The following is a 27,546-nucleotide window of genomic DNA, read 5'->3' on the forward strand; positions in this document are numbered from 1 at the left end:
TCTCTGGAGGGACTTTGCTACACTGAAGCTTTGAACGAAGGACTGAATGACCCATCCCAGCTAGGGATGTTCTCCAGAGACTTGATTTGAACCTGCCGTTTATTCCATCCCTGCTACAAGCCTGAGCCAAGAACTGTGCCATTACTGTGTGTAATTGATTCCATTTAACCCATTCTAGCTCTCATCTCTATCTTTTTCGTTTTATGAATAAACCTTTAGATTTTAGATTCTTAAGGTTTGGAACAGCGTGATTTGTGGATAAGGTCTGACTTGTATATTGACCTGGGTCTGGGGCTTGGTCCTTTGGGATCGAGAGAACCTTTGTTCTTTTACTGGGGTATTGGTTTTCATAACCCTTTGTCCCCATAACGAGTGGCACTGGTGAGGATACTGGGAAACTGGGGTGTCTGAGGGAATAGCTTGTGTGACTTGTGGTTAGCCAGTGGGGTGAGACCAAAGTCCTCTCTGTCTGGCTGGTTTGGTTTGCCTTGGTGGGCACAGAAACCCCAGCCTGGGGCTGTGAGTGCCCTGCTGGAACCAGTTTGTCCCGAATCGGCGCCTCTCCGTGGGGTCCCGCCAGAACCAGCCTCGTTACAGTGGCGTAGTCGGCAGGATCCACAGAACCAGGTCAATTAAGCTTTGGGTCAGAACCCCACGCTGTCCAAATCTGAATTTTGGTATCGAGAGTTTGGTTGGTTAAAGAGCAGCTGCAATGGGTGAGTGACGAGCATAGGAGGGCCTTGGCAAAAAAGCCCTGGAAGGTTTGTGTTCAGAAAAGGGGATAAGCTTTAGAAAGAAGGCTACGAACCAAGCACTGAGAGATCTGTTAAAGGGCAGTGATCAGGAGGCCGCAGCACAGCCCTTGCCTGAGGCTACAGACGCTGCAGAAGCAATGACACTGCACGCCCTGAGCGCGGCCTGCAGCCGGAACGTGAACAGAAACTGGCAGAAATCCGAATGAGAGAGAAGCAGGCCTTGGCCCAGCTGGAAAAAGAAGCTTCTGAAAGACGGAAGGAAAGGCTGGCTGCTAAGGAGAGTCTCCACCAGATGCAACAAAAAGCTGACAGACTTCAGCTCCAAGTCAAAAAAGCAATGGAAGAACAGCAGAAATTGTATCCTCTTGAAAGTCCGGTATATAACAATGTTGGTATGTTGTATAACTCTGAGCAGTTGTCTGAGTGTAACCAAATGTATCCCACAACTGCCACCAGTTGTCACCGAGTCCCCGGGCGATGCTCTGGACCTGCTCCCTACGAAGCCAGGCAGGACTCTGGGGGAGTCTCCTCTCTGGGAGCAGCCTGTCTGCAGGACACGCAGCTCACCTGGCTCCCACCTTCCTGGGTCTGACCCCGGAGCATTCAGCATCCTCTGCCCCTCCGTGCGCTTCCCAGGCGGGGTCCTGGGGAAGCCAGAGGGTCCTGCCCCTCAACTCCACAGTCAGACGGGACTCTCAGCCAGCCAGTAAAACAGAAGGTTTATTAGACGACAAGAACATGGTCTAACAACCACGTCTGCACTTCACTCCATGTCCCAGCCAGCCCCAAACTGAAACTCCCTCCAGCCCCCCCTCCTCTGGGCTTTGTCCCTTTCCCGGGCCAGGAGGTCACCGGATTCCTTTGTTCTCCAGCCGTTTAGCTCTCACCTTGCAGGGGGGAAGGGCCCAGGCCATCAGTGGCCAGGAAACAGGGTGTCGGCCATTCTCTGTGTCCAGACCCCTGCACACACCTGCCCTCTAGGGCTCTGCAAGGATCATACACCCTTACCCCACCCCCTAGAGACTTAAGAACTGCCTAGGGGAAACTGAGGCACCCCCACACTATTCAGAGGAAACATTAAGAACAGTCCCACTTCGTCACAGTGAACCACGAAGAGAGAGCAGGTTCCTGGCAGCCCTCTGGAGCACGGGCTGAAAGCCCTGCCCTGCACCGCCCCGGGAGGCGTGGGTTTGGTTGGTGACACTGTTCTAGCCAGTCCCAAGGGTTCAGAACTCATGAGCCCAGCCCCCTGAATCGTGGGATTTCCAAACTGCTCCCCGCTGGGCTCGGTATTTGCTGTCTGGTTGGGGAGCTCCTGGGATGTCACTTTCAGGCCTTTCTCTGTAACCACCGAGGCACAGACCCCCCTACTCACATGACTGCAGCAGCTGGGCCCTAAAGGAAAAACACCCCAAATCTCATGAGTTGGCAACACCAGGCTGTTCAGTAAACACCCTGCTTGTTAGCTCGTGCTCGTCTCCCCCCCCGTCGCGTTTCAGCTGTGTTTAGGGCACCCCAGATCTGTTCCACTGAAACAGTGAAAAGCAGCTACAGCTCCTGCCCCAGCCCCTGGCTCCCCCACCAAGTTCTGGGGTTTTGCAGCCCCTGTGTTTGCTTGATTTCCTCTCCCCAACAAGGCACCGGGCTGTAGAGGGGCAGCCGGGAAAGTGATTCTCTTCAAAGATCCGTTACCTTCCCAGAATCACAAACTGGAAACTCTGAGCCAAATAGACTTTACACACGAACTTCTGGGGGTCAAGATTCCCCCAGTGAGAAGTGATTTGGGGGTTCCCAACTTGAGGTGCCTGTCCGGGGTCCCCATGGTCACAAGTCGGGGTTTCCGCCCCAGCCGAATCCCGGCCCTTTACAGAGTCTCAAGTCCCGCATCCAAGTCCCTGCTCACACCTGCAAATCTTGCCCCATTGTAAAACCAGCAGGTCAAATGTTATCAGACAGGGCTGGTTTGTAAAGTTCCAGTGTCGCTTTAAACTCTCAGACACGCCAAAGCCCAGGAGACTGGGCCACGTGCTAGTCTCTGGCCCAAACCCAGCGCTACCGTGGAGCAGCAGAGTTTTAATCCCAACCCAGAAACCGCCCGGGTTTTGTAGCGGTTGCATTGTTTTAAAAGGGTGATGAAAGGCTACCCGTGGGTCATCCCAGAGTGGCTTGTTCCCAGCCAGGGGGCACTGGTGCTGGGGGTGAAATCGGATTTCCGCCTGACCTGGAATTGATTTGCTTTCATTTTTTTTGTTTTACTTTGTAGTAATTTCAGTTTGCGACAAGGCCGTCCTGCTCAGGGTTACAAAACGCCCGTGGCTGAGAATCCCAGGCCCCCACACATGTCCCAGTCCAGCTCCTTCCAGCTGTCTGCCTCTGTCCCCAAATCCTTCTTTTCCAAACAGACCAGCAGGAGCAAGCCTACATCAGGGTGGAAGAGAGCCGAGGAGACCCCCACAAGACCTGTGGCCTTCATAGACCCAAAGAAGTAAGTGCTTCTCATTGAACCGCCGGCTGGTGGGATGGGGCTGAGCAGAGCACCAGGCGTGTGTGATCTCTGCCATGGGGAGCACATTCCGGGGAATGGTACTCGAGCGATAGCCTTCAATAGCTTGCTGCTGTTATACAGACAAAACTGCACAGGATCGTTTCAGGGGACAAGACAAGATGTCACGTTTATTATAACAACACAATTTGATTTAAGACCAATAACTAATATCTAATACCTACGCACATAGACACACACGCCCATATCAAATGTTCTGCAGCTGCTAGATAGTTACCAGTCCTGAATGTAGCTCGAGTTCGTGGCTTGTGGTGGCTCACTGGCCAGGAAAGCCGGGCACAAGGAAGGGCTGGGTCTCTGTGGGGCGCGCACCGATGCCCTTCCATGTTGGCAGCAGAATGTTACCCTCCAAAGTCTTCCATCTCCCCCATCCTGTTTGCAGGCTTTAGTTTGAATCCAGAGTCTACAGGTCTTGCTGAGTCAGGCTGCCTCTGGGTCCGGAGTGAGTGATCACCCGTCAGTTGCAGACGTGACTTTCAGCCTGGGACCTGGCTTTGATGTTTCTTCAGCTGTACTTTTGTTCTTTTCTTTTGAGGGTGGACTTTTCTTACTTCGTCAGGGCTGTTGTCTGCATCTTCAGCCCTTGGTGTTTACACTTTATTTTATCAGGACCGGCTGGGGCTGGAGGTTGAGTCCATCATCCATCCATCCATCCCTCATTCCCACATTGAAACTACACTCATCAGATTACAGCAGGGTTTAGCGAAAATGAAGTGAGCGTTGTACAATGGAGTTTGGGAGAAGTTACAATGGAGTTTGGGTTACACCATGGACACGTGTAAGGAACGGCAAACAGGGAGCAGAAGTTCCCATGTTGAGGCCGTGCAAGTTTCAGTGATTTAAGCAGCAATTGGATTGAAAGTGAAACTCAATTAGCCAGTTCTTGGGGTACCTGGTTTTATGAATGGATGTAGTTTCATTCATAAAACTTTACTTATGAAGTTATATTAATAAAGTGAACAATTAAAAACAATTTCATGGATCAGTTCTACACCATGAGTTCTGAGCCGAGCCCGTCTGCATGTGGGAGCCGCGCTCACTCCCAGGCGAATGGTGCGGCTGTGCCAGCCAGTGCCCACTACCTCATTCCACCCTGTGCCCCCAGCCTGGGCAGTTCTTGCTTGGCACCTGAGGAGATGAGCATGGGCGGCCCCCCGTGCGCACCAGTGCAGGTCTGGAGCTGCTGCTAGCACATGGGCCTGAGTGCAGGGTAGGAGGAGCTGGAACAAGGGGTCTGAGTCTCCCCCCCCACACTCTCTCAGGGCATGGAGAAAGGCTCTGGCATCTCTGCATGGGTAGCTGTGCCCACAAGGATGCATGGCAAACCTGGCTGGTGCCAGCCCTCTCCAGCACAACAGGGTTAAGCCAAAGGTCGGAGAGGATGGCGGCCATGTGCCTGTCTCAGACTACTCTTGCGTGGCTGTGGCGCTGGTGCGAGTAGCAGCTGCTTCCCAACGCCTGGCGCTGGGGCTTGGAGCCGGAGAGATGGGCACCTGCCTGCCCTGTCCACCCAGCGCCAGGATCCCTCCTGCAGCAAACAGACACCCTCTCGGGGCCCTGCACATCAGGGAGACGTGTGCAGCAGTGCCCCCGAGCAGTGTGGCCGCAGGAGCGGCTGCCTGGGGGCTGCGCCCCTGATGCTCCGCCTGGAGCTCCCAGCTACCCGCGGGGCCAGGCAGGTCAGTGCTAATTCTACAGGACGCTCTGTACTCCTGGCCTGGCTTCCGTTGTCTCCTGCCAGCTACTGGGGCCACAGAGACGCCCAGCTGGACCCAGGGCCGTTGACTGGTTCATGGAGCCAGCGTCTTGCCAGGGGTCAAAGGAGCAAGAGCAGAGGGGCCAGTGGTAGCATTCCCCCCATAGAGGGGCCGAAGCGGGCCTGGCGAGAGCCAAGCCCTTTGCTTTCCCGTCGGCCCCGCTCGGGCACCGGCTGTTTGTTAGCTGCATGGCGAGACGCGCTGTGGGCCTGTCATTGCCGCAGTCCTGTAGTCCAGCTCAGCAAGAGGCTGCTGGGAGCCATGGCTCCTGGCCTTTCAGCTCGCAAGGCTGGTGGATGAAAAGGAGACCGAAGCTGCGGCCCCATTCCTGGGGTTTAGGGCCTCCTCTTCTCACTCGTGGGGTCCAGGTGGTTCCTCTGCCTCCTACAAAGGCTAATAAACGGAGCAGCCGCTGGCGTCGCCTGGCCCCACTGGATCTGTTGCTGCTCCCGCGCTGGCCAGGGCACAAAAACAACCCCAGGAAAGCCAGAATTGGGCCAGCCGCTGCCTGGGCAGTTCAGAGCTTTTCCTGCCCGTCTCTGCTGGGCATCAGGAGGGGCCTGCCCCAGCTCGGGCTGTCGAATCACACCACCCGTGAATCTCTCCTAATCAAACATGCCCAGTGGGGAGGGAACTGGGCAGGGGGTCAGGACTCCTGGGTTGTAGCCCCACATCTCACCTGCTCTGTTCCTCAGTTTCCCTGCCTATCTCTGTGTTTGTCCAGACAGTGTGCTCTTTGGAGCAGGGACTGTCTCACTGGGCCTGGACAGCGCCTAGCGTGTCGGGGCCTGTGTAGCACCCAGCACGACCCAGCGGGGCCCCCATCTCGGTCGGGGCCTGTGCAGCGCCCGGCACGACCCAGCGGGGCCCCCATCTCGGTTGGGGGCACAGCTGTCCTACAAATAACTCGCACCAGGCAGAAGTTCGTGAGGAAAATGATTGTTTCCATCGCTCCTGCATGGGCTCGACGCTTTACAAACGGAGTCCTGGCCCAGAGAGATGAGTGAAGCCCAAATCCACCCTGAGCACTGGGGGAGACAGAGTTTTCCACAGGATTCAGATGAGCAGGGGGTGGGGGCTCTCCTGACTGCTAGAAGGGCTGTAAACACCCAGGAGCCTTGGGAGGCAGATGCTCCTCTTGCCTCAGGGCACCTGGTTCGGGTGGCCCCGTGCCTGCAGGGCAATGACCATCGGGCCTGCCGTGCTCTTGGCTAACGGGGGCTGCTCCTGGAGCCAGTCTCTAATCACGTCCCCCCCACGCTGCTCTAGGCAAATTGACGTGAACACCAAGAACGTCTTTGGGCAGCCCAGGCTGCGGGCGTCGCTCCGGGACCTGCGCTCCCCGCGCAAGAACTACAAGTCCACCATTGAGGACGACCTGAAGAAGCTCATCATTATGGACGGCTTGGGCCCGGAGCAGGAGAGAGCCATGGTGGGTGCAGGCCGACGGGGCGGGCCTCACAAACAAGGGGGACTCTGTTCCCTTCCTTCCATCCATCTAACGGCAGTCAGGCACTGGAAGGGGGTGGTGTTTGTGCTCCAGTGGGCAGGACTCCTCGGTTCTGTTCCCAGTTCTAGGCAGGGAGTGGGGGCTGGGGAACCAGGACTCCTGGGTTCCATCCCCAGCTCTGTCACTTATCTAGTGTGTGACCTTGGGCGAATCCCTTCCCCTCTCTGTGCCTCAGTTTCCCCTCCCACACTGTACTGTGAGGTCTTTGGAACAGGGACAGTCTCTCACCCTGGTTCTGTGCAGTCCCCATCCCCAGTCTCTGATGAGGCTTCTCGGTGCTACTGTGACACTCCCAGTAGTAACCCCTGGGTGCTACCGGAAAGTAACTGTGTTTCTGCGACAGTCTCCGCAGAAGACTCTCCAGCGGACATTATCAGATGAGAGCCTGTGCAGCGGGAGGAGAGACGCCAGCTACGCCAACGCCACCTGCTTCGAACAGTCCCTGGCCAGCGACGTCCTCTTCACCAGCACCTATCCCTCCAACACGCTGCCCATCCGGCGGCAGCACCCGCAGCCGGGCAACGGGGGCCTCCCCGAGAAGAAATGTGAGTATGGCACGGGTCTTGGTTAGAGCCGGGGGCTGGCAGCCAGCACTCCTGGGTTCTGTCCCTGGCTCTGGAAGGGGAGTGGGGACTGGTCGTTAGAGCAGGGGCCCGGGAACCAGGACTCTTGGGTTCTTTCCCCAGCTCTGCCGCTGGCCTGCTGTGTGACTCCAGCTGTGTCACCTCCCCTTGCCATGAAAGGGGACGGGGATGTCCCGTGGTTGGGAGTCCCTAGGTGACGAATGTGAGAGATGCAGGGCAGCGTGTGACGTGGGTACTGCCGTGGTCCCGGTTCGTCAGGGAGCACACACGGCGCCCTGCCTGGCGGAGAGATGCCATGCGTTGCACGTGTGCTTGGTAGTAGACGAGAGCTGGGTCTCCCCATGGGCAGGCGCAGCTCCCCTCTGGGAAGAGCCAGGGCATCTCCACCCAGCACCAGGCGGGTCTCCTTGGACCGTCACGGGACCAGTCCGTTCCCTCCCTCCCTCTCCCATGTGCCTCTGCCCGGACGTGTCATTGCACCTCCGTCCCTCTTCCCAGCGCTGGGCCCATTCCTGTGAGTGGCAGTGAGGTGAGGCCCCGCTGGCAGGTCTCCCCAGGCTCCTGGGGAAGGGCGGGGGTGGGGTGTGCGGGGCTGGTCTGAGCACAGCCCTAGTGTCCGTTCCAGGAGCCGGGGCAGGGCTGGATCCAAGGGCTGGAGCATGTGGATTCTGCAGACCAGCCCCATGGTGCTAGCGGGGATGATTCGTTGGCGTACAAGCTGGTGGTGCTCATCCCTGGGCTACACTTGGCCCTGGCGTAACCACAGGGCAGTGGGTGGGGGGCTGGCAGCAGGGCAGAGCGCTGCTCCAGGGGGGTGCTGGGCTTGCTTCCCGGTACTCCGAGCATCCTCTGACCCCTCTGCTCTCCCCAAAGCCACCATCTCTGCCTCAGAGCTGTCACTGAGCGACGTACGGGACAAGCCCACGAGACGCCTCGACCCGGGGCTGATGCCCCTGCCCGACACGGCAGCTGGCCTGGAATGGTCCAGCCTGGTCAATGCTGCGAAGGCCTATGAAGGTAGGAGCGCCCTGGCGTCTGCAGAACGCTCGCTCCCCCCGGCCAGGGAGCTGCACCCTGCCACACTGGAGGTGGTGCTGCTGGCTGCCAAGCCACGTTAGCCAAGCCATGCCCAGACAGCTGCGGCGTCGGGAAATTATTGCCCAGTTAATGGCAGTGAAAGGGAAACCGAGGCACGACCTCCCTTTGCAGGAGGCGACGGTGATTAATACTGACCATGGCATCGTTGGCCGTAGAGCTCTGAGATCAGAGGGCAGCAGGGTGGGGAGAAGGGCTGGGCAAGGTGCTGGAACTAGGGGTACGGGGCGTGCTGCAGCACCCCCTGGCTTGAAGTGGTTTCCATCATATCCAGGGTTTACAGTTCAGTTCAGTGGCTCTCAGCCCTCACTGTATGCATTGTTCCAGCACCCTGGGGCTGGGGGCAGCAGGGTGGGACGTGATATGGGGGTTGCTGGGACAGTGACGGGAAGTGGGTATGAATTGGGGGTTTCAAAGGCAAGTGGCTAACGTGCATCATCTGTGGACCGTCCCTGTGAGCCTCTGTCCCTCCGCTCCATCTCTGCCTCCCTCAGCTCCGACTCGGAGCCAGAGAGCCCAAGGCCAGCGGGACCAGCGGAGTCCCTCCACGCTGTCCCCTGCCAGCTCAGCACTTGGTCAATGTCCTCCAGAGGGAGGGGTGGGCCCCCAGGTTCAGAGCCGTCCTGTGATTTGCGGGGCTTGGCTCAAGCCCCCAGAGCGGGAGCAGATTCCAAGGGGCGAGTGTCCCGGTCAGGTCTCTTCGCAGGGAGGGGCTCTCGGCTGCAGGGTGTCTGTAGGGTGGTGCTGGGCGTGCGAGGAGGCCCCAGCTCTTCGGAGTCGCCGTAAGGAGACAGTCTGCCCTGGGTGGGTTCCCTGCGCTGTGGGAGCTTGGAGCAGCTGGTCACAACAGTCCCTCCGCTCATTGCTCGGATTCCCTCGTTCCCTCCCCCTAGAGCTGCCCTGCCAAGTGATGTCTTTACTGCTGCCCAGCCCCTCGTGTGGATGCCCTCCCCTCCCTTGCCAGCCCCACACGGCCGGCCACGCCCAGTGCGCTGGAGCCACAGGCTGGGAAGCAAAAGTGTCCAGACCTGTCGACTCTCCTGTCCATGCGTCACACTCACGTGGCCGGGAGCCCCACCCCGGGGTTCTGGCAGGGCCGGGAGACGCACGGGAGCCCTTGTCGTGCGGCTCAGGGAGAAATACGGGCGCTCCCAGCACCCTCCCGTGACCGAGACCCCTCCCCAGGTAGGAGGCTGTTCCCTGGCTCTGTGCCAGCACCAAGGCCCCCCTGCTGCAGTGAGTGTTTGGGACCCCGTGGTCCTGACTTGGGCAGCACGGTTAGTGGTTAGAGCACAGAGCTGAGCACCAGGAAGCCCCAAATTCTGTCCTCTGGAGTGCAATGGGGCCTGGTCAGGGGGAGGAGGGGTGGGGGCTGGGTCTAGTGCTGAGCATTGGCTGCACCCCATCGGCGTAGGTGGGGAGCCGGGCCCCCTGTATCCCATCAGCTCACGCAGCCCTTCTGCATTGCTGCCTCTCCCTACTTCCTGCATCTTGGGGGGGGGGGGGGTCTGCTGATGAGGTGCATCCCCCTGCTATGGCCCCTGCGCCAGTTCTCGCGGGCTGTGCAGAGCTCAGTCTCCAGAGTAGCCTGAAAAGCAGCTTAGGTCCCTCCCCTGCCCTTGGGTCCCCTTGCGTTGTGGGGTGAGCCGCCCCTCTGCTCTTCTCCGTACCCAGCTGCCAACTCTAAAGAAAGCTGAGTCCTCCACGTCATCGCGCCTGTGACTTCCGCTGCCGCTCGCAACCCCAGGGAGCCATGGCCTCGCCAGCCTCCTAGCTGACATGGCAAAATAAACAGACCCTGTTGGGACAAGGCTGCTAGCCTGGCGGAGAGGAGCTGTGTGCCATGGGAGGCCAGCGCTGGGAGCGCAGGCATGGCCCGTGCCTTAGCAGGGAGAACTGAGCCCCCGCAGATTCTCACCGCCCTGTCTCTTCCCATCCCCCCATTGAAATGTACCTATCGGGGGGGGGGCAGCTGCTTCAGCCCCACACAAATACTGCCCCCCCATTCCTAACCGTGTCCATTCCCAGTGAAAGGGAAATTTCAACCCCCGAATTTCTGCTTGGAAGAGAAAGGCGTGTAGCCAGAGTGAGTGGCAGGGCAGCACAGCGAGGGTTAACCCTGGAAGGTGCTGCAGGTGTGCGGGGAGGGGACGGCATCCCAGCCGGTCCAGGGGCTAGGCCTGTGCCCGGTGGGGTGTCCTGCGAGTGCTCGGCATACCGGTGCTGCAAGGGACCCCCGTGGAGACTGGCGCCCCATAGGCCACAGTTGCCGGGGCTTGTGCCATTGGGTTTCCTCCTGGGTGCATTTGACGTGGTTCACATTTGGCCGTGGCACGTCACCCGTGGCACGCACGGCCCTGCCTGGGAGCCTGTCCTGGACCAGCTATGCAGGAGTCACGCTGGCTGTTCCCAGGAGGGGCAGAGAGCCCAGCCAGCCCTTAGCCCGGTCTCTGCCCCCGACCGCTGGCCACCTGTGCTGCAGGACAGGGGCTCCCCTCAGCCTGAGAAAAGCCCCGATTGCAGCCTGGGTCTCCCCCGCCCCGAGGCCCATGGAGGGCCGGGCGTGAGTCAAGCCGGGGGCGCTGCCTGGTAACTGGGCTCTGGGAGGAGCTCCTCTCCAGCACACAGCTCTGCAAACAGCTTCCGGCGAGGGCTGACGTGGGCAGCGCTCGGGCCCAGGGAGTGCGGGTGCCCTCCAGGCAGGGCCGAGCTGCCTAGGCAGCATGGGCATGGCAAAGCAAACCCTCTCCTTTGCCTTGCAGTGCAGAGAGCCGTCTCCCTCTTCTCCCTCAACGACTCGGTGCTGAGCCCCGCCGCCCCGCCAGCGCACAGCCCGGGCCCCACGCCCCGCACCACGCCCACCATGAGGTAAGCGGGGGCGCCTGGTTCTGTGCCTGGGTAAGCCCCAGCCCCTCTCTGTAACAGGGCAGACACCGCTGGGTGGGCTGGGCAGGTGGCTGGCGGGACAGGTGTGTCTAGCAGCAGTCGGGGCAGCGAGCGCCCTCCAGGCCTGGGCTGTGGGCGAGGGCAAGCCAGCGCCTCTTCCTGCTGGCAGGAACCCAGCTGACCTCACATGGCCGGCGTGTCATGGAGCCACCGCCTGGCGCTGCAGCCAGAGCGCCACGGGGCAGGGCGCCGTAGGAGCAGGCTGCTAGCTATAGGGGAGCGGGGGCAGACACTGCAGCCTCAGCCGGCCTGCCTGGGGGGAGCGTCTTCACACCCCTGGTTCTGTGTGTGTCTGTAGGGTGGTGCTAGCATTTCATCCATCCCCATCTCACACCCACAACCTGGCCAAGGGGACTGTTCCCCCACCCCGAGGCTGCCCTGGCCTGTGCGCCCGGGGCTCCCTGCGCCAGCGGGTTAAGCCAGGAGGCTGCCCGGCACGCCCAGGGGCTGCAGCAGGTCTCCACAGCCCTGCCAGCTCCTCTTGTCTGCGCTGGGTCCCCATTGCTGTGGCGAGATGCACTGACCCATGTTTTCCCCTCCCCAGCGAGGAGCTGCCCCTGGACCTGACGGGGAAGGTGTGTCAGCTGGAGGCCATGCTGAAGCAGCTACACAGTGACCTGCAGAAAGTAAGGGGCTCGCACCAGGGCTGCCCCCCCTCCCCTTCTGTCGGCCCCACAGGGCACCCCCTTCTCTCTGCCACTGGGCAGCCTCTCGGAAAGCTCCACCGGGCGGGCGTGCCTAGCAGGTTTGAGGCAGGCGGGCTGGGAGTCAGGACTCCTGGGTTCACTCCTGAGCCGTCAGCAGGCTGGTAGCCCGGCTGGGGGTGGGGCTGGCTGCAGCTGAGAGCTCTCCAAACACCCCCTCTCTCCTCAGGAGAAGCAGGACAAGGTGATGCTGCAGGCAGAGGTGGCCAGTCTGCGTCAGAACAACCAGCGGCTGCAGGAGGAATCGCAGACGGCCAACGAGCAGCTGCGCAAGTTCGCCGAGATCTTCTCCAGCCCCGTGGATAAGGAGCTGTGAGCTGCTCCTCTCGGGCGCCAGGTGCCAGGCACACCCAGCGCTCTACTGAGATCTTCTCGAGCCCCGTGGATAAGGAGCTGGGAGCTGCCCCTCTCGGCCGCCGGGTGCCAGGCACACCCAGTGCTCTACTGAGATCTTCTCCAGCCCCGTGGATAAGGAGCTGGGAGCTGCCCGGCACACCCAGCGCTGTACTGAGATCTTCTCGAGCCCTGTGGATAAGGAGCTGGGAGCTGCCCCTCTTGGGCGCCAGGTGCCAGGCACACCTAGTGCTGTACCCCCAGGCTGCTGGCTGGGTGGGGGCAGCAGTGACCTGGGAGGTGCAGGGCACTGGGGAAGCTTCTGATGTGCTGGAAGGGGCCTGTCCTTGGAAAGAGCATTGCCAGCCCTTCCACGCCTGCACCATGCCCCTGGCAATATGTGGCTAAACACGGGGATTTACTGCTCCGTCTCCCTCCACGCGGTGCTGTGTGTCAAGCCAGGGATCCGTGTCTGTTCTCTGCCATGCCACCAGGATGTTCTTGGGGCACCAGTGCCAGAGCACTCCTGCAAAGAGCGCTGCTGGGCACCCGGGCTGGGACAGCGACTTCCTCACCCTGGAGGGGATCTGACCCGTTGGGGGGCAGGGGAGATCTTGGGCGCATCGGCCAGGACGACTATCTCCTGGGCGTGAACCTTTACTAATCTAGGAAATATCCCTGTGAAATGACTTGATTCCAGCCGTGGGCACTGGAATAGCCCTTCTGCACTACGTTACACAGCCTGCATCTTCTGGCCAGGTCCCCCGGCCGTCTGCCACGGACATAGCCCTGTGGGGCTGGGTGGGGTCGGTCGCTGTCACGGCCGCTGGGGGGGGCAGGGTTTCGGCTGTAAAATAATTATAATGGGACGGGACCCATACCTGAGAGAGACTATAAAAATCGCCCCTGCCTCTGGCGAGCACCCCTCAGCGCTAAGTTATTTTCCAGAGAAGGCACTGCTGAGCGTGGGTCAGGCCCTGCAGGCGGCTTGCCATGTAAATGTTCTTTATAAAACACTATATTTGTATAAAGGAGACGCTTTGTAAGGCTCTTTCCATGCGATTTCTGTACATGGCGCCAGGCGGCGGGGAGCATTTGCAGCGGCCGTGAGGTAAAAGCAAGGAGCAGCGTGTGCCGGGGAATGAACCTGCGGTTACTGCGCTTGGTGGGTAACCGTAAGATCCACGGGGCGTGCGATGGGAGAGACGTCTGTCACCCAGAGCGGCTCCTGGGCAGCTAGATCAGCGCGTGGCCGGTGGGGTGACCCCCCAGAGCGCCCCCCCAATTCCCTTTTATAGCTGCCTCCAGAATCCAAGCCCAGCGCTAACGGTGGGGCTCCGGGCAGCTGCCTGGGGAGGCTTGCCTGGCGGCTCGCCCGGATATGGCCTGTTGCTGCTTTTCTTCTTTGGCCGCGCAGTCACGGGGCAGCAAGGTGCTAATTTCATGTCGGTGCATGAAACCTCTTGTGCCCCAGCCAGCGGGCACGGGCCAGGTCCCCGGCGGTGCTGCGCATCGCTTCCAATCAGCTTGACATCGCAGCCTCCTGCTTGACCCTGCTGGGCGAGGGCGCAGCGCCCCTCCCCACCTCTCCTTGGGCTGGGGCAGGGAAGACCCTGGGCTGCAGAACCTGCCCAAGCCCACGGCTGCTGCCTGTCCCGTCTCGGCGTGTCAGCTGCAGCTGGTGTGGCCAGTGCACCATGTCCCCGCGCCCAGGTCAGGAGCCCCCCCCCCGCGGGCTGCCAGCTGCTCAGCCATGAATTCAGCCTGAGGGGAGGGCTGAAAATCCCCTTTATCCTGAGCACCGTGACCCCAGCAGGGGCCTGCCAGCAGAACATCACTCCCCCCTCCGGGAGCAGCCCCCCCAGAGTGCAAAGATTAACCCGGCAGCTTGGGGTATAAGCCAGGTAAAAAGTAGGTCACACCTGAAGGCTGCACCTAGCAGCCCCCACACATACCACATGGGGGGCTGGGTATGCTGGTTGCTGTGATGCCCAGGGCCAGGGGGTGCTGGCCAAACTCCCTGTGTGCACCCCATCTCTGGGGGTGGGGGGGGCTGGGAGCCCAGACTCCTGGGTTCTCTCGCCAGCTTGGGGAGGGGAGTGAGGTCTAGAGGTTAAAGAAGGGGGGGGCTGGGAGCCCGGACTCCTGGGTTCTCTCGCCAGCTCCGGGGGCGGGTCTAGAGGTTAAAGAAGGGGGGGCTGGGAGCCCAGACTCCTGGGTTCTCTCGCCAGCTCCGGGGAGAAAAGACGCCAAGGCCGGGCCATGGACCATGGTTTAATGCACAGACAATCCAAGCACATTGCAGACAGCAGCACCAGCACGACACCATGAACGAGGGGCGGGGGGGCCGTGCTGGCGGCGGGAATTGCCCCTGGGCTGGCCACTGCTCGTGCCCCCACCGCCCCGGCAGCTTTTTTACACCCCCCCCCTTTTTTTGAACCAGGAACAACAGAAAATAAACACCCACATCAAACAGCTTTAGTGAGGGGCACTGCCCCCACCCCCCGGTTCCTCTTGCACTAAAATAAATACACCCCAGCTGGCTGGGGGGGCCCTATGAGATGCAGCACCAGGGCCTGTGCCAGGGAACGGGGGAGCAGCAGTGAATGCACCAATCCCCCCCACCCCAGCACTAAGGGCCTGGAACAGCTGGGGGGGGCAGTGCTTCCCCCCCACCCCCACTGATGGTCCCCACCCATCCTTGGGATAAGAAAAAACAAACAATTCTATTTCCACATCATGCAAAAGCCCCTTCCCCTGCATCCCCCAGCCAGTCGGGGGGGGGGGGTGTCTCTGGGGAGCAGCCCCCCCCAGAGCACCCAGGCCCAGCACGCCCCACCCCCCCCACCTGGAGTTATGGCTTTGAGGAGGATTTTGGCTGGGGGGGGGGGCATAGGAGCCCCCCCGGGTGCAGGGTTTGAGGGTGCTGGCGTCAGGGGCGCATGGCCGGGGGGTCCTCCCACTCGCTCTGGTCGCGGTGCCCCCCCAGGGAGCCCTCTCGGGGGGGGGCAGCGGCTCTAGGTGAGCGTGATGTAAGCCGAGGCCTTGTCCTTCAGCAGCCGCAGGCACAGGTCACAGCTCCAGCTCCCTGCGGGCGGGGGGAGAGCGTCAGCCTGGCCCCCCGCCGGCCCCCCGCTGGACCCGCAGCCCCTCCCTGCAGGGGAGGCCCCGGCCCATCGGTCCCCCCAGCCAGCCGCGAGGGGTTGGGGGCGCAGGGGGCTCACCTTCGGGGGGCTCTGCCATGGGGGGATTCAAGCAGTACATGTGGTAGCCCCGGTCGCAGTCGTCACAGAACAGCAGCTGGTCCTGCCGGGCAGGGGGCGGAAAGGCAGGTCAGTGGGGAGCAGACACACCAGCCCTCCCCTGGGGGGTGCCGGGGTGGCGATGGGACCCACTCCCAGGAGGGGCGAGGGGGAGGGAGGGAGGGGCTGGCAGGTCCAGGGGGTGGGGTGCAGGGAGTGGGGCAGTCGGGGCCTGGCAGGTTCAGGGAGGGGGGGCGGTCAGGGGCTGGCGCGTACAGGGAACGGGGGGCCGCAGGGGCTGCTGGGAGTGGGGGGCCGCAGGGGCCGGGGGCGGCTCACGTCGTTCTCCGAGGTGCCACAGAGGCTGCAGGATTTGCACTCGATGCACTGCCAGCGATAGGTGCGCACGGCCGCCGTCATGTTCACTGTGAACTGCAGACACGAGGGGTGACCTGCGGGGGGCACAGAGCGGGCAGAGTCGGGGGTGGGGGGGCCCAGAGCAAGCGACTCCCCCCCACTACTTCCCCCGCTACCACCTGCCAAGCCTGGGAATCTGCCCCCGCCAGGGCAGGGTGAGGCCAGGCTGAGACCCAGCAAATTCAGGACACCAGCCGCAACGAGCCCCCCAGCCAGGGGCGTCCCAGGCCTGCTCCCGCCCCCCCCAGCAGGGGAGCGAAATGTAGAACAGCTCAGCCCGGCCTCATTTGCCCCCAGGCTGGGGGGGGGAAAACGACACCTCGTCCTCCGCACACGCCCAGAGCAGGGCTCACCCCCTCCAGCAGGGGCAGCGCGACCAGCCGCGCCCGGCTCTGCCCCCTGCCAGCTCCCCCCCGTCGCGCCCCCGGCTGCCCCGGCCTGGCCGGGGGTCGTTACCGGAGCGCCCGCAGTCCGCGCAGGAGATGAGATCCTCGGGGCAGCCGGTTTTCTTGGCGCCGCCGAGACAGAAATCACAGTACCCGTTGGGAATGACCGAGCCGTCCGGAGCTTTCTTAGCTGGAAAACAGCGAGCAGGGGCGGAGATGAAGGGGGTGCAACAGGCTCGGCCCCATGCAGCCCCCCCACTAACACCGCCCCCACCTCCACCCCTGGCCCTGGGGCACCCGACACAGCCCGGTACCAATGTGGAATCCCTGGATCACACAACAAGCCAACCCCCCACCCCCCCAGCAACCTCCCCCTGCTGCGAGCTTCCTCCGCACAGTGCCCTGGCAGACTGACGCTGCCCCCAGCTGCCCACCCGCGGCCTTCCAGGGCCCTGCAGATCCCGCTCCGGGGGGGAGCCAGGAGCCAGCGGGTTTTTGTGTTTTTCTCCCCTTTCTGGCTGGGAAGAGTCAGCCCAGCCTTGGCCCCGGGGCCACCTGGGCAGCTCCCAGAGAGGAAGCTCACTCAGCGCGTTTTCCTCCCAGGGGCCGGGCGCAGTCGGGGTGAGATCCGGGAGAGCTGCTCCGGCCCAGCCCCCGGCACGGCCACACGCCGAGCTCTCGGGCCGGATGGTCCCCGGGCCTGAAACTGCACCAATCTGAGTCCTCCAAACCTCTCCCAGCAAACGGGGTTTGGCTCCCTCCTGTCTGAGATCACAGCCCCATGGGGCACTAGGGGGCTCTGGGTGGCACTAGGGGGCACTGGGCTGCAGGACGGGGGGCTCGGCGGGGGGCCTCTCCCCTGGCAGGCAGGGCTGGCCCCGCTGCCCCAGTCAGTCACTTTCCTCCTTTCCAGGTCCCTTTCAAGGCCCCAAACTGGGGCCGGGGTGCCGGGCCACGTGTCGGGCCTGAGAGCCGGGTTGGGGGCCCTGCCCCGCCCCGGGGTGTGGGGGGGTTACCTGTGTGTCTGCGCTGGTTCTCGGGGACCCAATTCAATTCTTTGTAAAACTCTGATGGGAACAGCAAAAACCAGACAGAATGAGGTTAAAGCCAGCTCCCCCCCCAAGTCCAGCTCCCCAACAGACGGAGATTGGGGGGAGTCCCCCACCCAGACACCCCTGACTAGAGCATGGGCCCTGGGGGGGAGGAACCCGGTCCGGTGAGCCCCCAGGGCTCCCTGGCACCCCCCAGAGCAAAGGGACCTCCGGTGGGGGGCTGGACATGGAGCAGGAGGTAGAATGGGGCCAGGCTGGTTCCCCCCAAAACTACCCCCCACTGAACAATTAGAAACCAGGCAGCACCCCCTCCCCCCCCAACAGTGACCCCAGCAGTGGGGCGCTGCAAGGCCCCTCCCCCCCCGCCAACAGTGACCCCAGCAGTGGGGCGCTGCAAGGCCCCTCCCCCCCTGCCAACAGTGACCCCAGCAGTGGGGCGCTGCAAGGCCACTCCCCCCCCCAAGTCACCCGGCTGTGGGGCGCTCCAAGGCCACTCCCCCCCCCCCCCAGTCACCCGGCTGTGGGGCGCTGCAGGGCCACTCCCCCCCCCCCAGTCACCCGGCTGTGGGGCGCTGCAGGCCCCCGCGGGGTCCCCGGGGCTCACGTTTGTGGTTGTTCTTGCGGGGTGGGGGCAGGGGGTGTCGCTCCGCGCTCTCCTCGCCCTCCTCCTCCGCCAGGTGGGTGTGGGTATAGTGATAGCTCAGCCCCGGCCGATTCTTGTAGCGCTTCCCGCAGGCTGCAGGGAGGGCAGGGTCAGAGCCCCCCAAACCAGCCCCCTCCTCTCCAGACCCCTCCTCTCCAGCCCCCCGCTGGGAATCCCGCGGGCTGGGAGCCGAGGGGGTGCGCCCTGCCTTGCCGCCCCGGACGCCTGGGTCCCATCCACACCCCAGAGCCGGGGGTTGTAGGACCCCCTAGTGGCAAGTGCCCTGCCTTGCCGCCCCGGACGCCTGGGTCCCATCCACACCCCAGAGCCAGGGGTTGTAGGACCCCCTTGTGGCGAGTGCCCTGCGTTGCCGCCCCGGACGCCTGGGTCCCAACCACACCCCAGAGCCGGGGGTTGTAGGGCCCCCTAGTGGCAAGTGCCCTGCCTTGCCGCCCTGGACGCCTGGGTCCCATCCACACCCCAGAGCCAGGGGTTGTAGGACCCCCCTAGTGGCAAGTGCCCTGCGTTGCCGTCCCGGACGCCTGGGTCCCATCCACACCCCAGAGCCGGGGGTTGTAGGGCCCCCTAGTGGCGAGTGCCCTGCCTTGCCGCCCCGGACGCCTGGGTCCCAACCACACCCCAGAGCCGGGGGTTGTAGGGCCCCCTAGTGGCGAGTGCCCTGCCTTGCCGTCCCGGACGCCTGGGTCCCATCCACACCCCAGAGCCGGGGGCTGTAGGGCCCCCTAGTGGCGAGTGCCCTGCCTTGCCGCCCCGGACGCCTGGGTCCCATTGCCACACACTCACTGTCGCAGACGTAAGGCTTGTCACGGTCCTCCAGTGAGGGGGCGTCCTGCCTCTTCCGCATGCCCCCGATCCCGTAGGCCTGGGGGGCCGGGAATGGGGTGAGATGCAGCCGGACAGCACCCCCTGGCTCCCACCCCAGGGCCAGCACAGAGCCAACAGGGGTGGGGATGCCCCGGGGGGCTGGATGCCCACCAGCTCCCCCTCCCCCATACACCTCCCCACCCCCTTCACCCCAGCTCCCCACCCCCATACACCCCCCCTTCCCCCATCATCCCAGCTCCCCCTCCCTCATAGACCCCCCCACCCCACCTTGCCCTTGGCCTTGTTCTTGCGCCGGGGGATGTCGTCCTCCAGATCGTCGCCCTCCAGGTCGTGGGGGAACTCGCCCGCCTGCTGCTTCTGCCACAGACCGGGGGGGGGGGGTGTCAGAGCCGGGGGGGGTCAGAGCCCTGCCCCCCCACAGCACCGCTACGCCAGGGAGCCCCCCAGGGATGGGCTGGGGGCAGGGACCGAACGCAAGGGGGGCTCACCCCTGGGAGGGATTGGGGGGCCCTTGGGGGGAGATTGGTGCCCCAAGGGGGGGGCCGCGGGGGGGGGTCCTCACCTGACAGTCCAGCACCAGCTCCTCCTCCTTCAGCTCCGTTTTCTTGTCCCCAGTCTCGGCGCAGAGCAGGGCCTCCAGCACCGGACCCTCCGGAAGCCCCCCCTCCTTCTTCAGGGGGGCCTCGCAGTCTGGGGGGGCATCACGTCAGAGCAGCTGGGCAGGGCCCCCAAATACAGACCCCCCCCCAGGTGCTCCGACACCTTCGGAGAGACCCCCCGGTAACGCCCCACCGGCTGCAATTCACCTAAATGCCAGCCAAACAACCTCCAGCCACGCACCGCGGTCACGTGGGGCTGTAATTAGGGGGTGCCCCCCACCCCTAGGCTCTGGTCTCCCTCAGCGTTACCATGGAAACCAACTGAGCCCCCCAACGGCCCCCCTCCTCCCAACCTCAGCCTCGCCTGCCCCCCCCAAAGCCCCTGGTGCGGGGGGCTGAGAGCACCAGGATCAGAATCTCCCCCCCTTCCCTCATGCCCCCCCCGATCACCCCCCCCATCCCTGCCCCCCGGTTCCTTACCGATCTTGAACTCACAAGGCCTCAGCCGCGGGTCCTCCAGGATGTTCAGCCGCCGTTTCTTGCGCCAGCAGCGGGCCGGGTACGTGTAGATCTGCCCCGGGGCCAGGCCTGGGGGGGGGCACGTGAAATGAGCCCCTAGAGTCCCCCCCCCATCCCCAGTCTTCATAGCCCCATGGCTCGGCTGCAGGGGCTGAGGGTCGGGCTGGGGGGCCCAGGGCGAGACTGAAGGTCGGGAGTGGGGGGCACCGGCAAGGCTGTGGGTCGGGGCGGTGCCGGCAGGTCAGGGGGGGCTGCAGGTCGGGGGGAGCACTGGCTAGGGTGAGATATGGGTCAGGGGGGCCACCGGCGGAGCTGCGGGTCGGTGGGGGGCACTGGCTAGGCTGGGGGGCTGAGGGTTGGGAGTGGGGGGCACCGGCAGAGCGGGGGGGGGGCAGGGCTGGGCTGGGAGGGGGCTGCGGGTCGGGAGTGAGGGGCACCGGCAGGGCTGGGCTGGGGGGGGGGCTGCGGGTCGGGAGTGAGGGGCACCGGCAGGGCTGCGGGTCGGGAGTGAGGGGCACCGGCAGGGCTGCGGGTCGGGGGCTGCGGGTCGGGAGTGAGGGGCACCGGCAGGGCTGCGGGTCGGGGGCTGCGGGTCGGGAGTGAGGGGCACCGGCAGGGCTGGGCTGGGGGGCTGCGGGTCGGGAGTGAGGGGCACCGGCAGGGCTGCGGGTCGGGGCTGCGGGTCGGGAGTGAGGGGCACCGGCAGGGCTGGGCTGGGGGGCTGCGGGCCGGGAGTGAGGGGCACCGGCAGGGCTGTGGGTCGGGGGCTGCGGGTCGGGAGTGAGGGGCACCGGCAGGGCTGCGGGTCGGGGCTGCGGGTCGGGAGCGAGGGGCACCGGCAGGGCTGGGCTGGGCTGGGGGGCTGCGGGCCGGGAGTGAGGGGCACCGGCAGGGCAGGGCAGGGCTGGGGGGCTGCGGGCCAGGAGCGAGGGGCACCGGCAGGGCTGGGCTGGGCTGGGGGGCTGCGGGCCGGGAGCGAGGGGCACCGGCAGGGCAGGGCAGGGCTGGGGGGCTGCGGGCCGGGAGCGAGGGGCACCGGCAGGGCAGGGCAGGGCTGGGGGGCTGCGGGCCGGGAGCGAGGGGCACCGGCAGGGCAGGGCAGGGCTGGGGGGCTGCGGGCCGGGAGCGAGGGGCACCGGCAGGGCAGGGCTGGGCTGGGGGGCTGCGGGCCGGGAGCGAGGGGCACCGGCAGGGCAGGGCAGGGCTGGGGGGCTGCGGGCCGGGAGCGAGGGGCACCGGCAGGGCAGGGCAGGGCTGGGGGGCTGCGGGCCGGGAGCGAGGGGCACCGGCAGGGCAGGGCAGGGCTGGGGGGCTGCGGGCCGGGAGCGAGGGGCACCGGCAGGGCAGGGCAGGGCTGGGGGGCTGCGGGCCGGGAGCGAGGGGCACCGGCAGGGCAGGGCAGGGCTGGGGGGCTGCGGGCCGGGAGCGAGGGGCACCGGCAGGGCAGGGCAGGGCTGGGGGGCTGCGGGCCGGGAGCGAGGGGCACCGGCAGGGCAGGGCAGGGCTGGGGGGCTGCGGGCCGGGAGCGAGGGGCACCGGCAGGGCAGGGCAGGGCTGGGGGGCTGCGGGCCGGGAGCGAGGGGCACCGGCAGGGCAGGGCAGGGCTGGGGGGCTGCGGGCCGGGAGCGAGGGGCACCGGCAGGGCAGGGCAGGGCTGGGGGGCTGCGGGCCGGGAGCGAGGGGCACCGGCAGGGCAGGGCAGGGCTGGGGGGCTGCGGGCCGGGAGCGAGGGGCACCGGCAGGGCAGGGCAGGGCTGGGGGGCTGCGGGCCGGGAGCGAGGGGCACCGGCAGGGCAGGGCAGGGCTGGGGGGCTGCGGGCCGGGAGCGAGGGGCACCGGCAGGGCAGGGCAGGGCTGGGGGGCTGCGGGCCGGGAGCGAGGGGCACCGGCAGGGCAGGGCAGGGCTGGGGGGCTGCGGGCCGGGAGCGAGGGGCACCGGCAGGGCAGGGCAGGGCTGGGGGGCTGCGGGCCGGGAGCGAGGGGCACCGGCAGGGCAGGGCAGGGCTGGGGGGCTGCGGGCCGGGAGCGAGGGGCACCGGCAGGGCAGGGCAGGGCTGGGGGGCTGCGGGCCGGGAGCGAGGGGCACCGGCAGGGCAGGGCAGGGCTGGGGGGCTGCGGGCCGGGAGCGAGGGGCACCGGCAGGGCAGGGCAGGGCTGGGGGGCTGCGGGCCGGGAGCGAGGGGCACCGGCAGGGCAGGGCAGGGCTGGGGGGCTGCGGGCCGGGAGCGAGGGGCACCGGCAGGGCAGGGCAGGGCTGGGGGGCTGCGGGCCGGGAGCGAGGGGCACCGGCAGGGCAGGGCAGGGCTGGGGGGCTGCGGGCCGGGAGCGAGGGGCACCGGCAGGGCAGGGCAGGGCTGGGGGGCTGCGGGCCGGGAGCGAGGGGCACCGGCAGGGCAGGGCAGGGCTGGGGGGCTGCGGGCCGGGAGCGAGGGGCACCGGCAGGGCAGGGCAGGGCTGGGGGGCTGCGGGCCGGGAGCGAGGGGCACCGGCAGGGCAGGGCAGGGCTGGGGGGCTGCGGGCCGGGAGCGAGGGGCACCGGCAGGGCAGGGCAGGGGGGCTCACCTGGCCCCCGGTGGGTCTTCTCCATCCAGATGTAGCAGTTGTTCTGGGCCACGCCGGTCTGCGAGTCGAGGAAGGGCAGGCGCAGGCTGCGCTCGGCGCAGAGCCGCGCATTGTAGCTGCGACAGTGCTCGATGGCCTCGCGGTAGAACTCCTCCCCCAGGCTGGCGAGACGGGGGGTCAGGGGGGCTGGCCCGGCCCGGCCCGGCCCCCCGACCCCCCAGAGCCTCTGAGCTCTCCCCCACCCCGAGCGTATGCACCCCCCACGTCCCGGCATCACCCCCAGCCCCAAGGCCCGCACCCCCCACGCGGCCCCTCCGCGACCCCCAGCCACACCCGGGGGCTGCCCGGCCCCACACGACCCCTCCGCACCCCCCCAGCCACACCCAGGGGCTGCCCGGCCCCACGCCCCCCAGCCAGGGAGTCTGGTGGGCAGGCGGGAAGGTCTGGGAGAGCCCGGCTGGGGTGGGTGAGGGCGAGCCCAGTGGGACAGGCTGGGGGCACAGGCTGGGGTGTCTGGGGCAACCAGAGGGGGCAGGTTGGGGGAAGACACGGGGGGGGTCCTTTGGGACAAGCTGGGGGCGAAGGTTGGGGTCAGGCTCGGGGATGTGGGGGGGTTGGGGGTGGAGGTTGAGGGAGCTGCGGGGCTAAACTGGTGGGGCCGGGTATCTGGTTTGGGGGGCTAGGCATGACAGACTTGGAGGTCCGGCTAGGGCGGGGAGGTTGAGGGGCCTGGGGGGGTGGGGAGTCAAGCTGGGGGGAGAGGTTGAGGGGTCCGGCTGTGGGGGGGGGGAGACAGGCTGGGGATGCGGTTTGGGGGAGACCGGCAGGACAGGCTTGGGGGGGGAGGTGGGTGGGGAGGTCTGGGGGGTCCGGGGGAGGTCTGGGGGGCCGGCTGGGGGGGAGGGTTGAGGGGTCTGGGGGAGAGGCTGGGGGGTCCAAGGGAGGCTAGGGGGGAGGTCTGGGGGGGGAGGCTGGGGGGTTGAGGGGTCTGGGGAGGTGGCTGGGGGGGTTCGGGTGTCTGGGGGAGGTTGGGGGGTCCGGGGGAGGGCTGGGGGGGAGGCTGGAGGGGGGGTTGAGGGGTCTGGGGGGGAGGCTGGGGGGGAGGCTGGGGGGTCCGGGGAGGCCAGGGGGGAGGTTGAGGGGTCTGGGGGAGGTCTGGGGGGTCCGGGGGAGGCTGGGGGGGAAGTTGAGGGGTCCGGGGAGGTCTGGGGGGGAGGCTGGGGGGTCCGGGGGAGAGCTGGGGGGGAGGCTGGGGGGGGGTTGAGGGGTCTGGGGGGGAAGTTGGGGGGTCCGGGGGAGGGCTGGGGGGCAGGCTGGGGGGGCCCGGCTCTCACTTACCCCTGGAGCGGCTCCTGCCCGGCTGAGCCCATCCCGCGCCCGCCCCGGGCTCCGGCCCGGTTTCATTCATTCCCCAGCCGGGGGGAGCCCATCGCCCCCCCGCCGCGCCCCGGTGCACGCCGGGAGATGCTGCCCCCCCCGCACCCCCCCTTGGCTGCGGTCCTGCCCGGGGCCCGTCCCGGGCTGCGCGAGGCGGCGCTGGGTGCGATGGCGGGGGGGGCCGGGGGGGGTCACAGCTGGAAGCGGGCAGGGACTACAGCTCCCAGCATGCCCCGCGCTTGACAGCTGGCAGGCCCGCCTCCCGAGGGGGCGGATTGGCTGGGCCTGGGGGGGTCACTCAGTGAGGGAGGGACCTGGGGGGCTCAGGGAAGGTGCAAACGGAAGGGGGGGCGGACCAGAGTCACAGCCCCCCTCTGCTCCCCCTTGCATCCCAGCCCCGCCCCCCTCTGCCCCCCCCTTTGTATCCCGCCCCGGCCCCCCTCAGTGTCAGGGGAGATGGGGGGGGTTGTGAGTGGAGCCCCCTCCCTGCACCAGCACCCCCTTGCAACTGGGATCAGGGCGGGGCCCTGCCGTGGGGATGGGGCCAGAGGGGTGGGGGGCCCAGCTTACAGTGGGGGGACTCAGCTGATCCAAGCACGACCCTTTCCCCAGGAAGTTAAAATGAATCTGATCAGACCACCCCCCCACTCGGAGTAGGGGGCGGGGTCCCCAAGGTCCAGGACAGACCCCACCTCTGACCTCCCACCGCCTTGTAGCATCTGGAGTCTCCGGCGGGGGGGCTCCTTTACTGGACTGCAGGGGGTCCGGGGGGACAGCAGGCCCTGACCTAACTCATTGGCCAGTCACTCCTGGGAACAGAACCCAGGAGTCCTGGCCCCCAGCCCCCTGCTCTAACTACTAGACACCGCCCCCCAGCTGGGGAGAGAACCCAGGAGTCCTGGCTCCCAGCCCCCTGCTCTGACCACTAGACCCCCCACTCCCCTCCCAGAACTGGGGAGAGAGTCCTGGCTCCCAGCCCCCTGCTCTGATCACTAGACCCCCCACTCTCCTCCCAGAGCTGGGGAGGGAACCCAGCCGTCCTGGCTCCCAGCCCCCTGCTCTGACCACTAGACCCCCACTCCCGTCCCAGAGCTGGGAGAGAACCCAGGCGTCCTGCCCCCCGGGTGACCTTGGGCCTCGGTTTTCCACCTGTGACATGGGGCTAATGGCCCTGCCCTTGTCTCTTCAAGCTGCGAGCTCGGGACCGTCTCTCGCTGCTGGGGCAGCGCCCGGCCGGGCTCCGGGCAGGCACCTCCCGTGGCCCGGGGACCCCCGGCAGCCAGGGGCCCGGGGAGGGCGGGGCGGGGATAATGAGATGCTAATGAGGGCCCTGCTGCCTGCGTGATGAGGCACCATTCGCTCCCTCGCGAGGGGTTAACCCTTCGGCCTCCGGCGGGGAGCTCTAACCACTAGACCCCCCCCAGCTGGGGAGAGAACCCAGGAGTCCTGGCCCCCAGCCCGCTGCTCTAACCACTAGACCACCCCCCCCCAGCTGGGGAGAGAACCCAGGAGTCCTGGCCCCCAGCCCCCTGCTCTAACCACTAGACCACCCCCCCCCCCAGCTGGGGAGAGAACCCAGGAGTCCTGGCTAACCAGTTTTCGCCCTGGCACTGGGACGGGGTCTAATGCTAGCGCAGCTGGGACTGGCAGTCGGGACTGGTCCCAGCTCTGCTACAGACCTTTAGCGAATCCCTTCCCCACTCCATGCCTCAGTTTCCCCCGACCCAGGAGCCGAGTGTCATTAAACACGTCACGGGGGTGCTTAGGACAGAACCATCTCAGGCCAGGCGGGGAGGGGCTGCGACTGCACCCCTCAGCCCCCCACATGCGGCAGCAGCAGCAGCGACCCCCCCGCTGGGTGGAAGACACCTGCCTAGACCCACGGCCCCTCTCCCGAGCGGGCGGAGGTGTGGGGCCAGAGAGGTGATGGGCGTGTCTGGGGATGGACAGACAGAAGGGGCTGTACTGGGGGGAGGGGGGCAGGGATGGCTCTGGACGGGGACAGATCGAGGGGGGTGGGGCTGGCGATGGACCCAGGGATCTGGGTGGGGATGGGGCTGGACCTGTGTGGGCGCGTGGGGCTGGAGGGACAGATGGGGCTGGGTCAGGGGCTGGCTGGCGCTGGACGCTCAGAAGGATGTGTGGGGCTGGCCGGGGCGGGGGGGGGGAGAAGGTGGGGTGGCCGGGGGGGGGAAGGTGGGGCTGGCTCTGGCCCAGGCCCCTGACCCCCCAAGGAACTTTGTCCCCCTGGCACCGCGACAGCCGCCCCCCTGCCCGCGGTAACTGGGCCGGGGGGCTCGGCCCCGCCCCCCGCCGACCGGCCTGAATCCGGGCACCCCCGGCCCCCCCCGGCCCGCCGCACAATGGAATCTGCCGCCCCCCCGTGCGCCCCCCCGGGGGAGCCGGCGCCGGCACAGCGCGAGCCCCCCGGGAGGGGATTCAAGCGGTGCGGGAGGGGCTGGGGTGGGGGCGGGGTTTGGGGGGGGCATCAGCTGCACAATGGAGGCGCCCCCCGCTCGGCGCCCCCGGCCCGGTACTCACGACTTGAGCGGGTTGTGCACCGCCGCGGCCATCCCCGCAGCCCGGCTCCGCGCCCGGCTCGCCGCAGCCCGCTGCAGCTTCATTCATTCCCCGGGGCTGCCGTGGGGCAGGGGCAGCCAATCGGGGGCCTCCCAAAACTCCAGCTGCATCCTGGGAAACGTAGTCCTGCCCCCCCCCCCGGTAAGGCAGGCCGGGGCCGTGCACGCAGGGGGAGGTGCCCCCCCCGCCCGCAGGGAGGGGGCAATTCCACCTTCCTCTGGTTCCCAATGGCCGGGGGCTTCACTGCGGGGGGGTCCCCAGAGCACCGGCTGGGGTGGCTCATGTGACAGGGCAGAGGGCACAGGTGTGTGTGGGGGGGTCATGGCAGATTGGGGGGGGAGGGTCTGTGTGTGAAAACCTTCAGCTCCGCTTATCTGAGCCCCCCTCCCCTCCGTCGGTTCTGTCTAGAGATGGGGGGGCTGTGAGCTCGGGGGGGGGGCTGAGCAAATGCCAGACGGGCAGCAGCTTGAGGGGGAGGATCCCCCCCCCCCCCCCCCGCAGTCATGGCAGCATCTAGACTGAGGCTCCAGCCCAAAGCACAGACCCAGGTCCCCGCCCCAGATCAGGGCCCTGTCGCCTGGGTCCCAGCCAATGTCCAGCCCCCCGGCCAGCCCCACCCCGACACCAAACCCCCTCCCGCGGGCTCTGCCTGGGCTGGAACGCACCGGTCACGGCTGGCACCGGCGCACGCCCCACATGTGGGGGTCACGCAAGGGAATTGTCACCTGCTGGCCCTTTCTGTGTGCCCACGGACACAGCTTGAAAGAGAACCCAGGAGTCCTGGCTTCCAGCCCCCCTGCTCTAGCCACCAGCCCCCACTCCCCTCGCAGAGCTGGGGAGAGAACCCAGGAGTCCTGGTGCCCAGCCCCGTGCCCCCGCCTGGAGCTGACACGTGCTACACTAGTGCCAGCTGTTGTGACTGGAGCCATGTCCGGAGATGGTCTGAGGCCTGGCGGGGCCCAGGCTGGCGTGGGGGGGGTTCTCCTGCCAGCTGGGGGGTTCGCTGGGGGCATCCCAGGAGCTGGAAATTCCCCAACCTTCCTTTGCTGCAGCGGCTTCCCCTGGGCGGGGAGGGC

The 27,546-nt window shown here is 66.2% G+C and overlaps 2 protein-coding genes across 6 annotated transcripts in view; one reads left to right on the plus strand and one right to left on the minus strand.

Moving 5' to 3' along the window:
- SIPA1L3 (signal induced proliferation associated 1 like 3) overlaps positions 1 to 13,272 on the plus strand; it is an 83,548-nt gene extending 70,276 nt beyond the window's left edge. For all 3 annotated transcript variants that reach the window (XM_074937731.1, XM_074937730.1, XM_074937732.1), the window contains 7 exons: positions 3,019 to 3,240; positions 6,345 to 6,507; positions 6,929 to 7,130; positions 8,043 to 8,186; positions 11,027 to 11,132; positions 11,755 to 11,836; positions 12,084 to 13,272. In XM_074937731.1, coding sequence (XP_074793832.1) covers positions 3,019 to 3,240; positions 6,345 to 6,507; positions 6,929 to 7,130; positions 8,043 to 8,186; positions 11,027 to 11,132; positions 11,755 to 11,836; positions 12,084 to 12,230 — 1,066 coding nt within the window. In that variant the 3' untranslated portion in view covers positions 12,231 to 13,272. The remainder of the gene's footprint in view (positions 1 to 3,018; positions 3,241 to 6,344; positions 6,508 to 6,928; positions 7,131 to 8,042; positions 8,187 to 11,026; positions 11,133 to 11,754; positions 11,837 to 12,083) is intronic.
- Positions 13,273 to 15,124: 1,852 nt separating this feature from the next.
- DPF1 (double PHD fingers 1) lies at positions 15,125 to 26,590 on the minus strand. 3 transcript variants are annotated; one of them, XM_074937742.1, is made up of 12 exons: positions 26,432 to 26,590; positions 22,514 to 22,674; positions 19,928 to 20,020; positions 19,396 to 19,523; positions 19,101 to 19,190; positions 18,792 to 18,870; positions 17,949 to 18,080; positions 17,309 to 17,359; positions 16,363 to 16,482; positions 15,829 to 15,941; positions 15,472 to 15,553; positions 15,125 to 15,335 (listed from the first exon to the last, which is right to left on the minus strand). In XM_074937742.1, the coding sequence occupies exons 1-12, from the start codon at positions 26,512 to 26,514 to the stop codon at positions 15,265 to 15,267; spliced, it is 1,203 nt and encodes a 400-aa protein (XP_074793843.1). In that variant the 5' UTR covers positions 26,515 to 26,590; the 3' UTR covers positions 15,125 to 15,264. The 3 variants fall into 3 exon arrangements, with proteins under 3 accessions (XP_074793843.1, XP_074793842.1, XP_074793844.1); XM_074937741.1 differs by having other exon boundaries at positions 15,133 to 15,335; positions 19,913 to 20,020; XM_074937743.1 differs by lacking the exon at positions 26,432 to 26,590 and adding an exon at positions 23,852 to 23,989 and having other exon boundaries at positions 15,134 to 15,335; positions 19,913 to 20,020.
- Positions 26,591 to 27,546: the final 956 nt, after the last annotated feature.

This window comes from Natator depressus, chromosome 23 (genome assembly GCF_965152275.1).
Source record: "Natator depressus isolate rNatDep1 chromosome 23, rNatDep2.hap1, whole genome shotgun sequence".
Lineage (NCBI taxonomy): Eukaryota > Metazoa > Chordata > Testudines > Cheloniidae > Natator > Natator depressus.

Bases quoted from the DNA above. Each gene is read 5' to 3' on its own strand.
- DPF1 (XM_074937741.1), bottom strand. From the start codon at position 26,514: ATGAAGCTGCAGCGGGCTGCGGCGAGCCGGGCGCGGAGCCGGGCTGCG. The intron at 22,675-26,431 runs GTGAGTACCGGG...CCGTCTCGCCAG, and splicing joins GTGCACAACCCGCTCAAGTC to CCTGGGGGAGGAGTTCTACC. The intron at 20,021-22,513 runs GTGAGCCCCCCT...GCCCCCCCCCAG, and splicing joins GAAGACCCACCGGGGGCCAG to GCCTGGCCCCGGGGCAGATC.